Consider the following 16,927-nt stretch of genomic DNA (forward strand, 5'->3'; position numbering starts at 1 on the left):
CACACAAAACACACACACACAAAACACATACACACAAAACACACACACACACACACACACACACACACACACACACACACACACACACACACACACACACACACACACACACACAGGAAGTATTTCTTCAGTCATAGAGTTGTCAGCCTGGGTAGTGATGTAGTGGAGGCAGGATCCATACATAGCTTTAAAAAGAGGTATGATAAAGCTCACGGAACGGGAAGTGACCGGGTAGCGGCCAGTTGAAGAGGCGGGGCCAGGAGCTGTGACTCGACCCCCGCGACCACAACTAGGTGAGTACACACACACCCACACCGGGTAGCGGCCAAGTGAAGAGGTGGGGTCAGGAGCTGTGAATCGACCCCCGCAATCACAACTAGGTGAGCACACACACACACACACACACACACACACACACACACACACACACACACACACACACACACACACACCACACATACACACACATACACACCTACACAACATAGACATGAAGTGAAACAATCTGGAGAGTGAAGTGGTAGATACGGGATCCATACATAGAATTAACAAGGCTCGTGAAAAGTAAAAGGACACAAGTGCAACTAATGTGACATTTTATTGTGGCAACGTTTCGCGCTCCAGGAGCTTTATCAAGCCATCGTAATGGCTTGATAAAGCTCCTGGAGAGCGAAACGTTGCCACAATAAAATGTCACATTAGTTGCACTTGTGTCCTTTTACTTTACATATTGTCGGTAATTCTACCAACTTTATTACAAGGTTCGTGAAGCCAGAAGAGTGGACCTAGTAGCACCCAGAGAAGAGGCGGGATCAGGAAGTCGATCCCTGTACCCATATATAGATGAGTATATACATACACACGAATTCACAAAACCTTGTGGAGAGAAGGGCAAGGGGAGACTTGATTACGACATACGGAATCTTAAGAGGAATAGATAGTGACAGACAGTTTGAATTAAAAGGACCAGGATCAAGATGACACGGATGGAAGCTGTGAACACAGATGAGCCATGGGGATACAAGGGAGTATTTGTTTAGCCTCAGGCTGGTTGATGAGTGGAGCAACTTGAATGAGTCGCTAGTGAAGGCAAACTCGATACACAGCCTCAAGGTAAATATGATAAGGCCCAAGAGGCCAGAAATCAATGATGCCGATCAAAGTGGTCTAGGAGGCGGGGCGAGAAGCCAAGTCTCGACCTCCTCCAACACAACTCGGAGAGTACATGCACATAAGGATACAAAAGAGAGAGAGAGAGGAGGGGATGAATCAGCAATACCGGATCTATTATCTATTACAAGTGACTCTGATATAGGAGAAATGGAATATGAGAGGCGTCTTGAATGCTAAATTTCGAATACCATGTGGAAGTTAATATTGAGGGAAGAATAGCAGGCGGGGGATGTGAGAAACCAGTTTTAAAAGAAAGAAACTTTCAAGGCATGAGAACAGTGGTGCATGTAGTGCAGAGGGAGAGGAAACTGGTAGGAAAGGTCCAGGAAGCAGAGGAGAGCTTCATACCTAGAAGAAACAGTGATAAAAATAAAGAAAACTCGTATTTAAACCAAAGATGCAGAAAGAAAAAAGAATGCAAGGGCCTGGAATACAATGTAAGGTGAAGAATAGAGGAAAACAGAGAAGTGAGAAGAGCCAGGTACGAATATACCAGAAGGTGAGGAGGGAGAGAGAGACTGAGCGACAGTTTGAGGATGATTTAGTAATAAAAGCCAAGTCTGAACCAACATTGCTTCACAATCACATCAGAAGATAGACCACAGTAAATACCAGGTAATAAGACTGAAAAACGAAGGAAGAGAGCTTACGTTTATATTGGATTAACAAAGCTCCTGGTGAGCGAAACGTAGTTGCAGTAATGTCATTAGTTTCACTGGTGTCCATTTAACTAACATATCGTCGGTAGTGATACCAGTATGCCAGTCATAGTTGTTTATTGTTCCAGCCACGATATGTTAAATTATATTCTTAAGTACTAATTTCTCTCAGTATGAAATATTCCTGACTCACAGATTAACCTGTTCTCTATTTTTTTTTGTCAGAGTAATAATTTTCATTCTGTAAAATGGAGTTCAGAACTACACTTCTTAATCTAAAGTTTTTTTTTTTTTTTTTTTTTTTTTACTAGCGGAATTACTTTAATTTATTGGGTTTAATTCCTATCGACTACACAAGGTTCATTAAGTCTTCTCGTAACTTGTTCACCACCAGTCAAGAATACTTTAATCTCTAAAATGTGGATTTAAAGTAAAAATCTCAGTTTATATACACCGAGAGATACACACCTCTCAGTATATATATCCTTGAAATTTATAGTATAACCCAGAGATCTGAAGAATAGCTAAGTATTTTATATGCTTTATCGCTAACATTTTTTGCTTTAATAATAATAATAATTGTGATTCCCAGGCTGATTTATCCCCATTTATGTACATTGTTTTATTTTGTCAAAGATTTTATTCCAGAAGGAAGCTTCCCCAATACTATGTTCATCTATTTTGTGTGGAAGTCTATCACAGATGATACCCACATAAACAAGGTCATAGTACTCTTTAACAAGGTGTAATGCATCAAATACATCATTGAAACAAGTCAGTAACAACCTGATCAAGAGATTGGTAATGTTTTTAACCAGAACTTGTGTTTCACATGCCGCATTACTGTCAAGTTTGATGACGAGGCTACACACTGAAGCACAAGCCTTTTGGGGGGACAACTTAGATCTTGATGCAGCTTTAATATTATTGATGGTATACATTACCAACAAGTAAATGAATAAGACTCATATGTAACACTTGGGAATTTTTATTACTGAAAAGTTTCGCTTGTGCAGCAAGCGTCTTCAGTCTTAACAGTTGGTTGTAATCATAACCATATTTTTTAAAGTGGTGGAGGGGTAAGCCAGTGGAAGAGCTCGGTCAGATGACCAAAAGCTCCAGCTGTGAGTCATCATATGACTAAGACTCGCGTCAGGAAACATTTGTCCTGTTTCCTGACAAACCTTACTTAACCTAGTCGTATACAGGTGCATATAGCACTGGAGACTTGATAGACCAGTTCTACGTTAAAAGAAACATTGTCCCAATAAAAGCTTGTCTTTGTCTTCATATTACAACTTATGTTGTATTTTAACTAGTCATTAATATAACTTGGCTGTTATTGAAGGCAGGCAGAGAGGACAGTAACTGACAGTAAGGAACCTCTCAGTCTTCGTGCAGATACGTTTTCACATTGATCAGGTTGTTGTTGTTGTTGCACAGTCTCCCGCACCACAACCCGCTTGCAGTGGATTGTCAAACTGGCCAACTCTGTACTAAGTTAATCTTTGTGTTCTCTCTCTGCCTCTGAATATAGTACGTCAGAGTTTATCCTTTTGTTTGGTTGGAATACGTCTGCTTCGATGCCGATTACGGTTTGATTTAAAATTATTGATATTATTGTAATTATTATTAATATTTTATTATTATTATTATTATTATTATTATTATTATTATTATTATTATTATCATCATTATCATCATCATTATCATCATCATTCACATTGAAGCGCTAAACTCATAAGGTTCCTGCAGTGCCTGTGGAACGGGAGGTAATCGGACTTGATCCGAGGAAGAAGAGGGACCGTTCAACCTAGTTGAATAGCAATACCCTTGCCTGTTGTGACAGGCGTCTGCGGATCACTTCTCGAGTGAATATCCTAGTAAGAGGGTAGCTCAGATGCCTTGACTCAAGAGCCCCTCGCCCAACTCGTTGCACCTTCCCTCCCTTCCTTTTATCTTTTCTTCTAAAAATAGAAGACATTGTTGGGTCATTTTCAGTGAGATTAAATTTACTAACCTGTTTAAGACGCGTCTCGTCGCCAAGCTCTCAGTCAGTAGCTCAGCCAGGCGTCAGGATTTCAGTCTGAGGGAGGGATTAGGCCAAAATTTCAATCTAAGGGGGGTATAACCAGGATTTCAGTCTAAGGGGGTTTAGCCCCAGGATTTCATTCAGAGGGGGTTTAGCCAGGATTTCAATCAGAGGGGGTTTAGCCAGGATTTCAATCAGATGGGGTTTAGCCAGGATTTCAGTCAGAGGGGGTTTAGCCCCAGGATTTCATTCAGAGGGGGTTTAGCCAGGATTTCATTCAGAGGGGGTTTAGCCAGGATTTCAATCAGAGGGGGTTTAGCCAGGATTTCAGCCAGAGGGGGGTTAGCCAGGATTTCAGTCAGAGGGGGTTTAACCAGGATTTCAATCAGAGGGGGTTTAACCAGGATTTCAATCAGAGTGGGTTTAGCCAGGATTTCAGTCAGGGGGGTATAGCCAGGATTTCAGTCAGAGGGGGTATAGCCAGGATTTCAGTCAGAGGGGGTTTAGCCCCCTTAGTCGCCCGTGGCTGCACGATTGCTGTCAGTATTTAGTTTTATTGCTAGATCAATAAAAGCCAGTGTTACATTAGAAACATTTTATTTGTTAATTATTATCAAGATACATAGTAACTGCATAACTCCTGTGGCACAAATAATTTTTATCTAAATTATACACATTTGTACAATGCACACCCGCACCCCTCACACACACGCACTCATCTATATACACATGGACACTCCTATTAGATAGGAGAGTTTGTGACATTTGAGTGCATTACCCACCCGCCTTCTCTCCCTCCCATACCCGCCCTCTCCCTCGCATACCTGCCCACTCCCTCCCATACCCGCCCTTTCCCTCCCATACTCGCCCTCTCCCTCCCATACCTGCCCTCTCATTCACTCTGATGGTACTGTTAAGCTTTGTTATTGCGGTGAATCTCTGTTATTGCCATTATTACTTAGACTTTCGTGTGACGATTGTGCTGTTCTGGGAACGCCTACTTTTGTGTGACGATTATACTGTTCTAGGAACGCCTTTAAGTACTTGGATTGTCCTCCTATCTGGAGGGAAAGAAGAGGTACCTAATAACACACACTTGGAAGATGCTTTACATAAATAACCCGCACGTAGAAGAGAGGAGCTTACGACGACGTTTTGGTTCGATTTGGACCATTTACTAAGTCACACCGACTTGTAAATGGTCCAAGTCGGACCGAAACGTCGTCATACGCTCCTCTTTTCTATGATTTATGTATTGCTCCAGTCACGGTATTGTGCCCTTTTTTGTTATTTTTGGAAGATACTTGAGGGCCAAGTTCCAAATCTACACACAAAAAATAAAAAAAAAAAATACTGGAATGAGAGATATGATAGTAAGTTTAAAATAGACCCAGTGATTGCTGCTCATGTTTACAACTTGCTGTTTGTAGGGAGAATTATTTTACTCTGTTCAAACGTAATTGTTTAGTGTGGAAATTTTTGGCACGGAGGTTATAGCTTCCTTTATTATTGAACCTTTGTTATTGGAGTGAACTTTTGGTTTTGTGGTGAACATTTATGACTGTAGTGAATATTTGTTGTTATGATGAACTCTGAAGAAATGAACGAGGAAATGAGGAGAATTATAGAAAATATTAATTTGTAGTTTTTGTTTTAATTCACATTATGTTATTAAGTAAATTTGACTGTATTTTTTTACTCTTCAAGATGAACACAAACATAAACAATGTGAACCTATATTATACTAACTAATACACAAGAATGAGAGAATTATGATAGTGATAATGATGATGATGATATAATAATAATAATAATACTTATCTACATTATAAAATAATATACACTAATTTGTGTATGTGATTGTAACTTATAATTACATAAAAGACGAATATGTGGTATTCTGAGACAGCCATACTGGGCCTTGGTGCCTGTGCTAGTAAGGATCAATCTTATATGTACAATATAGGTGAGGTGAGCTTTATCAGCAGAGCCCAGCATGGCTGAGAGACGTCACCCCGTGTGTCCACCACTTGTGGCTCTCACAGACAGTGTCACTACACGCACACATCAAGGGACACACTCACTCATACTTCACAGTAGTTGGCGCAACACTAAAGTTATTCACAACGCAAGATAAACTCTTATTACAACCATTACTAAAGCTTATTAATCCTGAATCCCCCGCAGTTACAATGAGTCCTTATTGCAGGCTGGTAAATCATGGGATGATTTTATCATGTAAAAAGAGTTAGCACGGCTTTCATATCACAATCACCTAAGTGCTAGAGTGTCAGTACAAGTGAATGTAAGATGGACCATGCTTGCTGAGGAACCAGTGCGCTAGTTTGTGAATGAGAGATAACATGTTAAAAAATGAAAGCAAATATTAAACAAATTATATATCAACACTTCTTAAATCTAAGCTATGTACAAAATACACACAATGTCTAACACTATATGCTAGAGGATTTTAGCATTCACATCAAATTGGACTAGTATCCACGGTATAAGGTTTGTTATCCTAGGACAGCAGTATCATATAGGACGGTGGTTAGACCGTCCTATCCTTAACAAATGCATGTATTTTACTTGATGATACAAAGGAATGAAATAGATACCGGTATTCTGAAATTACACTCATTTCTTGAGAATTGTCATTGAAAAGTGTAAGTGTAACATGTATTATGAATGAAACTGAAGTATACACAATGATTACACTCCATTGTTGCTCAAGAAATGGCTCATTACGCGAGTGTATCTCCAGAAACCAGGCCAATGAAGGTGATTTTTACATGGCATGTGTAACAACTCAGTGAAACAAGTGTGACCAGCTCTGGGAAGTACGAGGTAGTTCAGGAGGCTGCCAGTCCTTCCTGTGACCTGCGTCAACAGGGTCTGCTGGACCTCTGAACACAGCTCCTCGTGTCCACATCTAAGGTCACAACACTTCTTGGTTGGTGGAAAAAGTCCCAATGGGATGTTTCTCACTCACACGTTCCACACTGCGCACCTCAACAGTAATTGTTTAACAGAAAAAGACAAGATTATATTTTATTGTCCTGGACGAATTCGAGCGTTATTAATAACAGAACCAGAAGTGAAACACGAAGGTTGATTTTCGGGATCAGTTATGTTTGAGTCATGGAACCAATTATGTTTGAGTCATGGAACCAGTTCTTTCAGTCATGGAGCCAGTTATGTTTCAGTCATAGAACCAGTTATGTTTCAGTCATGGAACCAGTTATATTTCAGTCATGGAACCAGTTATGTTCCAGTCGTGGAACCAGTTATATTTAAGTGATGGAACCAGTTGTGTGTGAGTCACGGGACCAAAATCATGATTTTTAGTCGTGATTTTGGCAAAATTTATGTTCGGATCACCACAACAGTCACGGGACTAGCGTCACTGGACCAGAGTCACGGGACCAGCGTCACTGGACCAGAGTCACGGGACCAGCGTCACTGGACCAGTCACGGGACCAGAGTCACGGGACCGGAGTCACTGGACCAGAGTCAAGGGACCAGCGTCACTGGAGCAGAGTCACGTGACCAGCGTCATTGAACCAGTCACGGGACCAGGGTCACTAGATCAGAGCCAAGGGACCAGCGTCACTGGACCAGTCACGGGACCAGGGTCACTAGATCAGAGTCAAGGGACCACCGTCACTAGACCAGAGTCACGGGACCAGGGCCACTAGATCAGTCAAGGGACCAGCGTCACTGGACCAGTCACGGGACCAGGGGTCACTAGATCAGAGTCAAGGGACCACCGTCACTGGATCAGAGTCACGGGACCAGGGTCACTAGATCAGAGTCAGGGGACCAACGTCACTGGACCAGAGTCATGTTTGAGTCATCTGTACAACCTCACACTGTATAGCAATAAGACAAGTGTGAGATTTGTTCTGGTATCAGCCTGAGGGTTGAGTTTCACTTGTGGTTGTGTGGCTGTGTCGTTCACGGCTGACACAGTTATCCGCGAGTGTGGTCAGAGACAGTCTTTCTTGAAGAAGCAGCATTTATCTGTGGCTTTACACATTTTTTTCTTATCTACAATACATTGTTATCGTGAAGTCTAAGCGAGACAGATGTTGAAGTCTTGGTCCAACCACTGGGTGTAACCACTGGGAGAAACTAGTGGTTACGTGAACCTGGTCAGTGAAATGACCAGAGTGTTCTCCCTGGGAGAGGTCATCACCCCCAGTAACACGGTCTTAGACCAGGTCTCCAGCTTACAATACTTCTCATTTCTTGATCGACACAGATTGCCAAGAGAATATAGTTTGATTTATGGAGAGGTACTGGATATATTTTTTCTTGAAATATATCACAAATATATATATTTATATATAGTAAAGCTCGATTTGCGAGTATTGATTCACAGAGAAAGATTGGAGGAATGAATGTGATGTAATAACATATTTCAGTACGTGTTGAATGTTTAAATTTTACGTATACTTATAAAATCCGCCACTTATCTGACTTTGAACCTTAAAGAACTCCGTTGTTTCACACGGTGCATTCACGTGCCCTGTTTACAAGCGCGTTTTTTCTCTCCGGTGCGTAGAGGGTGAAGCGATACGCGAGGTGGGGGAAGGGGAAGGGGGAGGGGATGTTCAAATCCCACCACCACCACCACCACCACCACTGTCTTCACCACCACCACCACTTTCATCATCACCGTCACCACCACCAGTATCGCCGCCGCCGCCACTGCCTTCGCCACCAGAGTGCACTCTCCACCCCCTCTGGCACGTCACCTTCGCCACTCAGCAATACCTGCTTGTTTTCCAAGTTTGGGAGATCATCCCAGCCACCGTGGTGGAGTGAGGGAGATGGGGGAGTGGAGGAGGCTACCAGGACACGGTTATTGGGAATTAGGACAGGAAACTGGAAATTGGAAGGTTGAGGAGCCTGGAGAATGGATGGCTCAGGGGTTTGGAAAGTGGATGGTTGAGGATTCCGAAGAATGGATTGTTGAGGAGTCTGGAAAATGGATGGTTGAGTAGTCTGGAGAATGGATGGCTGAGGAGTCTGGAGAATGGATGGCTGAGGAGTCTGGAGAATGGATGGCTGAGGAGTCTGGAGAATGGATGGCTGAGTAGTCTGGAGAATGGATGGCTGAGGAGTCTGGAGAATGGATGGCTGAGTAGTCTGGAGAATAGATGGCTGAGGAGTCTGGAGAATAAATAGTTGAGGAATCTGAAGAATGGATGGCTGAGGAGTCTGGAGAATGGATGGCTGAGGAGTCTGGAGAATGGATGGTTGAGGAGTCTGGAAAATGGATTACCGAGGAGTTTGAACAATTGAAAAATAAGAGATCTGAAGGTTGGAAGAGTAAGGGGTCAAAAAATTGGAAGGGTGAGGAATGTGGAGAGTGGAAGGGTGAGGAATGTGGTGAATGGAAGGGTAAGGAATGTGGAGAGCGGAAAGGGTGAGGAGTGTGGAGTATGAAAGGGTAAAGGTATGGCAGGGTGAGAAGTGTGGAAGGGTGAAGAGTGTAAAAGGGTGAGGAGTGTGGACTACGAGGATACGTAGCTTGTGGCACGGCGCACGCTGCATTAGCTCGTGGATCTTACAGAAGACACAAAATCGGGAAGAGCAGAACGCAGAGCTTGAGGTTTTACACAAGAAGGGATGAAGCTATAAGAGGGCTCCTTGGGCGTCAGGACACGCACGGGTTCACTGCATGTCTGGCTGCAGGTCCCGTGATGGAGTACACTCCAGCGGGTCCAGGGACAAGACGGAGTGACCAGGGATGGCGGGAAGGTGCGTGGGGGCCGGTTGTGGTTGTTGTTGCTGCTGCTGAGGTCCGGCTGCCTCCTGCTGCTGCTCCTCCAGGCTGTGCTTCACCCTCTTCGACTCTGATTGTTCTTCCTCGTCGTCTTGGTCCTCGTCGCCGTAGCCATCTACAGCTTCTTCTTGCTTCCGCTTGGCTGTGGCCATCTCCGCCGCGTGCCGCTTCCGCCATTTTGTGCGTCGGTTTTGGAACCACACCTGGGGGAGAGTAAAGAAAACGGGGCGTTGAGTGACGCCTTGCTCAACCTCACTCTTTTATACAAGGTGTTTCAACACTCTCTTTACCCCTGGCTAGTGATCATTAATACATATTATTGCTATTTATGCTTCATTGGTTGTCCATTTTTTGTGTCAATGTTAAATTTAATATTCTTACAAATATTTATTTTATTTGTACAAAAAAAAAAACATTGGTGGTAAAGGAACTTTTAGGAGTGACTGTACGTCAAATATATTGTAATAACTTATTATAAATGAGGTTTATAGTATTTTATGGAGTAGCATGATGCTGGAAGCAAGGAAAAAAGTTTAATAGGTGGCGGGAAATGTATTTGAGACCAACTTTCCTTTTTTTTTTTTTTTACCACGCTCGAGGTCTCCCACCGAGGCAGGGCGACCAAAAAAAAAAAAAACTTTCACCATCATTCGTACTATCGCCGTCTTGCAAGAGACGTGCGGATACTGTGAAGTATATGTCCCTTCAACGAGAGTTACTTGGCACCTGTGAAGGTCTCTTGATCTAGGGACTGGGTGCTGTTCTCCCATTCCTCCTGTATGACCTTGAATGCTTTACCATGAACGGTCAAAGTTGGACCGAAACGTCGTCAGAAGCTTCAGTCTGCTATGTGCGGGTTATTTGTGTATTGTTCCAGTCACGGTATTGTGTCTCTTTGTTCTTTATGAACTTAATATTATAATAATGTTGGTGGAATTACCCACAGTATGTTAGGTTAAAGGACACAAGTGCATGCGATATATTTTATTGTGGCAACGTTTCGCTCTCCAGGAGCGAAAAAGCTCCTGGAGAGCGAAACGTTGCCACAATAAAATGTCGAATTAGTTGCACTTATGTCCTTTTACCTAACAACGTAATATTAATATGGTCTCCGGCCGTGAGTTTGTTCCCCGGACCTCGGGGATGAGAGCCGCGACTCTCACCACTAAGCTATGGCAGAACATATGTATAATATTAACAATATGAAATATATATTCCATCGTATATCAGTGGCATGCAATACCGACAAGATGATGAATCAACCACATGTGTAACAATTAAAGATACTCAGATGTTGCATATGTGTCTAATTCATCACAAATTCCACTATCTTCTAAATAAATGTTATTCAAGTATGCAATGTTGAGTCATCTGCTGCACAAATATCAGTAACGATAAGGTGTTACATTTTGTGTTGTACAACTAACATTAATGTATTATTAATGTATTGTACAATTGTCATTTAATATGATAATTGTAAATGATAATAATAAAATAAATATTATCGTCATATCATTAAGAGGTCAGTACACTAATATAGTGATGATCCGAATTAACATTATAACTGGTATAAACCTTGGTAATAAATACCGACAAGTTGGTTTAGAAAGACACGTAAGCAAACACTATGACATATTTATTAGAAAACGTTTCGGTCCTGGGACCTTGATCACTTCTAACATACAGAGGTAGAAAGACATTATATATATAGGCGGAGAGTGAGGTGTGACGCACGTGACTTGAGGAATGTCATAAGAACATAAGAATGGAGGAACACTGTAGAAGGCCTACTGGCCCATGCGAGGCAGGTCCTTATCAAAACAACCTCTGCCTATGAAGAGGACGGGTAGACGATGAAATCACGTGACTCCTGTGTTGTTGGGTTGGTGCTGCTTAAGTATCATGTATGCCAATGTTTTTGAAATTTTGTAGTTTCCAGTGTTGCGTTCTATAGTGTCGGTGACGGCGATTAGTGAGGCTTCTAGGCACCGTCGGCGTCTGAGGTCTGGTTCGGTGAGAACGAGTTGTGCCTCATTCCAGTTCATCAAATGCCCCATGGAGTCTCTGTGGAGGACACAGGCGTACCTTACATGCCTCTAACAGAGACGATGTAAGGTACGCCTGTGTCCTCCACAGAGACTCCACGGGATATTTGATGAACTGGAACGAGGCACAACTCGTTCTCACCGAACCAGACCTCAGACGCCGACGGTGCCTAGAAGCCTCACTAATCGCCGTCACCGACACTATAGAACGCAACACTGGAAACTACAAAATTTCAAAAACATTGGCATACATGATACTTAAGCAGCACCAACCCAACAACACAGGAGTCACATGATTTCATCGTCTACCCGTCCTCTTCATAGGCAGAGGTTGTTTTGATAAGGACCTGCCTCGCATGGGCCAGTAGGCCTTCTACAGTGTTCCTCCATTCTTATGTTCTTATGACATTCCTCAAGTCACGTGCGTCACATCTCACTCTCCGCCTATATATAATGTCTTTCTACCTCTGTATGTTAGAAGTGATCAAGGTCCCAGGACCGAAACGTTTTCTAATAAATATGTCATAGTGTTTGCTTACGTGTCTTTCTAAACCAACATTATAACTAAACAGAGCAATGAAATCACATGTAAACACAAATACCGTCATATAACCTGAGAGTTTTGCTTACCAGCTGAGTTTACGGTGACTGAACCTCGGTTCCTTGACCAGCAACGATACTTGCATTAGACTATCGTGGTTCATACTTGTGTATTCACCTATTTGTGGTTACAGGGGTTGATTCTCACCTTCTGGCACCGTGTATGTGTGTGTCAATTGTCTTGTGTGTAATTGTGAACGCGTATGTGTAAATGTTTGTGTGTGTCATTGTTTGTAATTGCAGAAATAAAGCTATACTAGTGGTATCTTGGCTTTATTACTGAAGCAGTTATATATAATTTCTTAGTATTGTGTAGTGAGTCAGGCGGCCAGAGCGGCGACCCTAGCGGCCTTACAAGCAACTTATCACCGCTAGTGTGGTGGTGTTATCGCTAACACGACGATGTGTCGTGTTGGCCCGCTACTGAAGTGCCACCTGACACGAGCTATGTGTCGTGCTCTCCCGTTTCTGAGGTGTCACCTGATATGGATGATGTGTCATGCTTGTCCGCTACTGAGGTGTCACCTGACACGAGTGATGTGTCATGTTTTTCCGTTACTGAAGTGTCACTTGACACGAGTGATGTGTCATGCTTGTCCGCTACTGTCACCTGACATGAGTGATGTGTCATGCCCGCTACTGATATGCCACCTGACACGCACTAGGTGTCATACTCTCCCGCTACTGAGGTGTCATCTTGACACAGACAATGATACACACTGTTCCGCTCTCGGCAGTTCTTAATTACTGGCTGAGTCGTATGTCCAGCATACTCAGAGTGATAACTTCCCTAAATACCTGACTGGCTTCAAGAGCCTCTGATAACTCATAGTTGATAACTGATAGAAATAACCTCTCCATATATTCTTAACTTCGCCGAGGAGATACCTGATTTTACGATAATTGTTATATATATATATATATATATATATATATATATATATATATATATATATATATATATATATATATATATATATATATATATATATATATATATATATATATACATATACATGATCTTATTGCATACATATACATGTATATATATATATATATATATATATATATATATATATATATATATATATATATATATATATATATATATATATCTGTGTGTGTGTGTAATTCACCAAATCAGTGTTAAACTGTGTTGTATTGACTAGAGTACCAGTACTACCACACAACCTTGTATTGACCAGAGTACCAGTACTACCACACAACCTTGTATTAACCAGAGTACCAGTACTACCACACAACCTTGTATTGACCAGAGTACCAGCACTACCACACAACCTTGTATTGACCAGAGTACCAGTACTACTACCACACAACCTTGTATTGACCAGAGTACCAGTACTACCACACAACCTTGTATTGACCAGAGTACCAGTACTACCACACAACCTTGTATTGACCAGAGTACCAGTACTACCACACAACCTTGTATTAACCAGAGTACCAGTACTACCACACAACCTTGTATTGACCAGAGTACCAGTACTACCACACAACCTTGTATTGGCCAGAGTACCAGCACTACTACACAACCTTGTATTGACCAGAGTACCAGTCCTCTCACACAGCCCTATATTAACCAGAGTATTAATACTCCAGAGCGCCCCGTCCACGGTCACGCACACCCAAAAAAAAGGAAGAATTAAATACGGGAAGGATTGTCACTTTATCGACAGATGGGATTAGATCCGATCAATCCCTCGCCTATTTGTGCTCAATAGGCTTCAGATACCCAAACAAAGGATTAGGCGGACAAACACCAACAGATGACGTTAGCCACTTGTGTGTGTGTGTGTGTGTGTGTGTGTGTGTGTGTGTGTGTGTGTGTGTGTGTGTGTGTGTGTGTGTGTGTGTGTGTCTTATTCTCGTCTCGCAGTGTGAGTTTGTTTTGTTCATCCCGTCCCTTGTTTGTTCATGGTACTCAGGCCTTTGTTCAGTGCCTGGTGTTAGTATGGTGATAGGGGAACGGACACACGTGTTAGTGTGGTGGTATAGGAACGGACGCACGTGTTAGTGTGGTGGCAGAGGAACGTACGTGCGTGGGGGGTGGGGGGTAACGTACAGGTAGGGGTAATGAAGCTGTCGTAGGCATCAGCTCTTTAGCTGGTTTGCCTAGCTGACTGTGTTGTTTGCTATCTGGCTGAATAGTGTGCTAGCTGGTTTAGTGTGCTAGCTGGTTCTTTAGTATGCTAGCTGATTGATTAGTGTGCTAGCTGGTTGTTTAGTGTGCTAGCTGATTGATTAGTGTGCTAGCTGGTTGTTTAGTGTGCTAGCTGATTGATTAGTGTGCTAGCTGGTTGTTTAGTGTGCTAGCTGGTTGTTTAGTGTGCTAGCTGATTGATTAGTGTGCTAGCTGGTTGTTTAGTGTGCTAGCTGGTTGATTAGTGTGCTAGCTAGTTTAGTGTGCTAGCTGGTTGTTTAGTGTGCTAGCTGGTTGTTTAATATGTTAGCTGGTTGTTTAGTATGCTCGCTGGTTGATTAGTGTGCTAGCTGGTTGGTTAGTGTGCTAACTGGTTGTTTAGTGTGCTAGATGATTGATTAGTGTGCTAGCTGGTTGTTTAGTATGCTAGCTGATTAATTAGTGTGCTAGCTGGTTGTTTAGTGTGCTAGCTGATTGATTAGTGTGCTAGCTGGTTGTTTAGTGTGCTAGCTGATTGATTAGTGTGCTAGCTGGTTGTTTAGTGTGCTAGCTGATTGATTAGTGTGCTAGCTGGTTGTTTAGTATGCTAGCTGATAGATTAATGTGCTAGCTGGTTGATTAGCATGCTAGCTGATTGATTAGTGTGCTAGCTGGTTGTTTAGTGTGCTAGCTGATTGATTAGTGTGCTAGCTGGTTGTTTAGTATGCTAGCTGATAGATTAATGTGCTAGCTGATTGATTAGTGTGCTAGCTGATTGATTAGTGTGCTAGCTGGTTGATTAGTGTGCTAGCTGGTTGATTAGTGCGCTAGCTGGTTGATTAGTGTGTTAGCTGGCTGATTAGTGTGTTAGCTGGTTGATTAGTGTGCTAGCTGATTGATTAGTGTGCTAGCTGGTTGATTAGTGTGCTAGCTGATTGATTAGTGTGCTAGCTGGTTGATTAGTGTGCTAGCTGGTTGATTAGTGTGCTAGCTGATTGATTAGTGTGCTAGCTGGTTGATTAGTGTGTTAGCTGGTTGATTAGTGTGCTAGCTGATTGATTAGTATGCTAGCTGATTGATTAGTGTGCTAACTGTTTGATTAGTGTGCTAGCTGTTTGATTAGTGTGCTAGCTGGTTGATTAGTGTGTTAGCTGGCTGATTAGTGTGTTAGCTGGCTGATTAGTGTGTTAGCTGGTTGATTAGTGTGCTAGCTGATTGATTAGTGTGCTAGCTGGTTGATTAGTGTGTTAGCTGGTTGATTAGTGTGTTAGCTGGCTGATTAGTGTGCTAGCTGATTGATTAGTGTGCTAGCTGTTTGATTAGTGTGCTAGCTGGTTGATTAGTGTGTTAGCTGGTTGATTAGTGTGCTAGCTGATTGATTAGTATGCTAGCTGATTGATTAGTGTGCTAGCTGTTTGATTAGTGTGCTAGCTAGCTGGTCTCCAGGGTGTGGAAGAAAAGTGACACGTGTGAGGAGGGAGGACTTTGGGAGGGAGGACTGGGAGGGATGGAGGGAGGACTGGAGGACTGGGAGGATGGGAGGGAGGACTGGGAGGGATGTAGGGAGGACTGGGAGGATGGGAGGGAGGGATTGATGTAAATTGGTTTGCTTTATGGAGGGAAGGGAGGAAGATATTGTATGATGTAGTACTTACTTGACAAGAGAAAGGGAGGGAGGGAAACATGGAGGAAAGAAGGGAGACGAGAGAGGTATAGAGTGAAGGATCGAGAAAAGAGAGGTATAGAGAGAGTAAGGGAGGGAGAAAATAGAGGTATAGAGCGAATGGGATAGGGGGAGAAGAGAGGTATAGTGAAGGACGGAGAAAAGAGAGATAGTGAGAAAGGGAGATAAGAAAGGTATAGAGAGATTGATGGAGGGAAGGAATTACAATAATGTGATATCAGGGAAGGGAGAGAGAGGTAAGGTAGGTACATTTAATGACGTTTGATAGAATGAATAAAGAGGAATGATGACGGGGAGTGTGAAGAAGGAAGAGAGAGAGAGAGAGGTGTGTTATGGGAAGGGAAGAGAAGAGTGATTGACTGTTGAAGAGAGAGAGAGAGAGAGAGAGGAAGAATGGGAAAATAAAGAGGGGAAATGAGGTATAACTGAGGAGAGTAAAAAAGGAACGAGAGGGAGAGAAAGAGATCCGAACGGAAGGAAGAAAAAGCATGGAAGGGAATGGGACAAAGAGGGAGGAAAGAGGAGTGGGTAGGGAGGAAAGAAGAATAGGGAGAGGGGGAAAGATGAATAAGAAAAAGGAGGGGAAGAGGCAAGAAGATGGAGGGAAAGGAAGGAAGGTATGGGAGGGAAGGTAAAAAACTGAGAGGGAGTAAAGAATTGGTGAGAGAGTAAGGGAGGGAGGGAGAGTAAGGAAGGAAGGAATGGAGGGTAGGATAGGGGAAGGTAAGAGAGTGTAGAGATACTGGATGTTGATGGAGTTGTTGCATTAACACCACCGCTCAGTTGTCAGCTTATACCCA

The 16,927-nt window shown here is 42.7% G+C and overlaps 1 protein-coding gene across 1 annotated transcript in view; it reads right to left on the reverse strand.

Moving 5' to 3' along the window:
- Positions 1-5,648: 5,648 nt before the first annotated feature.
- The window catches only part of HGTX (HGTX homeodomain transcription factor), a 170,979-nt gene continuing 159,700 nt past the window's right edge, over positions 5,649-16,927 (reverse strand). The window contains exon 3 of the mRNA XM_053791494.2: positions 5,649-9,861. Within this exon, the coding sequence (XP_053647469.1) occupies positions 9,547-9,861 (315 nt within the window). The 3' untranslated portion in view covers positions 5,649-9,546. The remainder of the gene's footprint in view (positions 9,862-16,927) is intronic.

Source organism: Cherax quadricarinatus, chromosome 55 (genome assembly GCF_038502225.1).
Source record: "Cherax quadricarinatus isolate ZL_2023a chromosome 55, ASM3850222v1, whole genome shotgun sequence".
Classification (NCBI taxonomy): Eukaryota; Metazoa; Arthropoda; class Malacostraca; order Decapoda; family Parastacidae; genus Cherax; species Cherax quadricarinatus.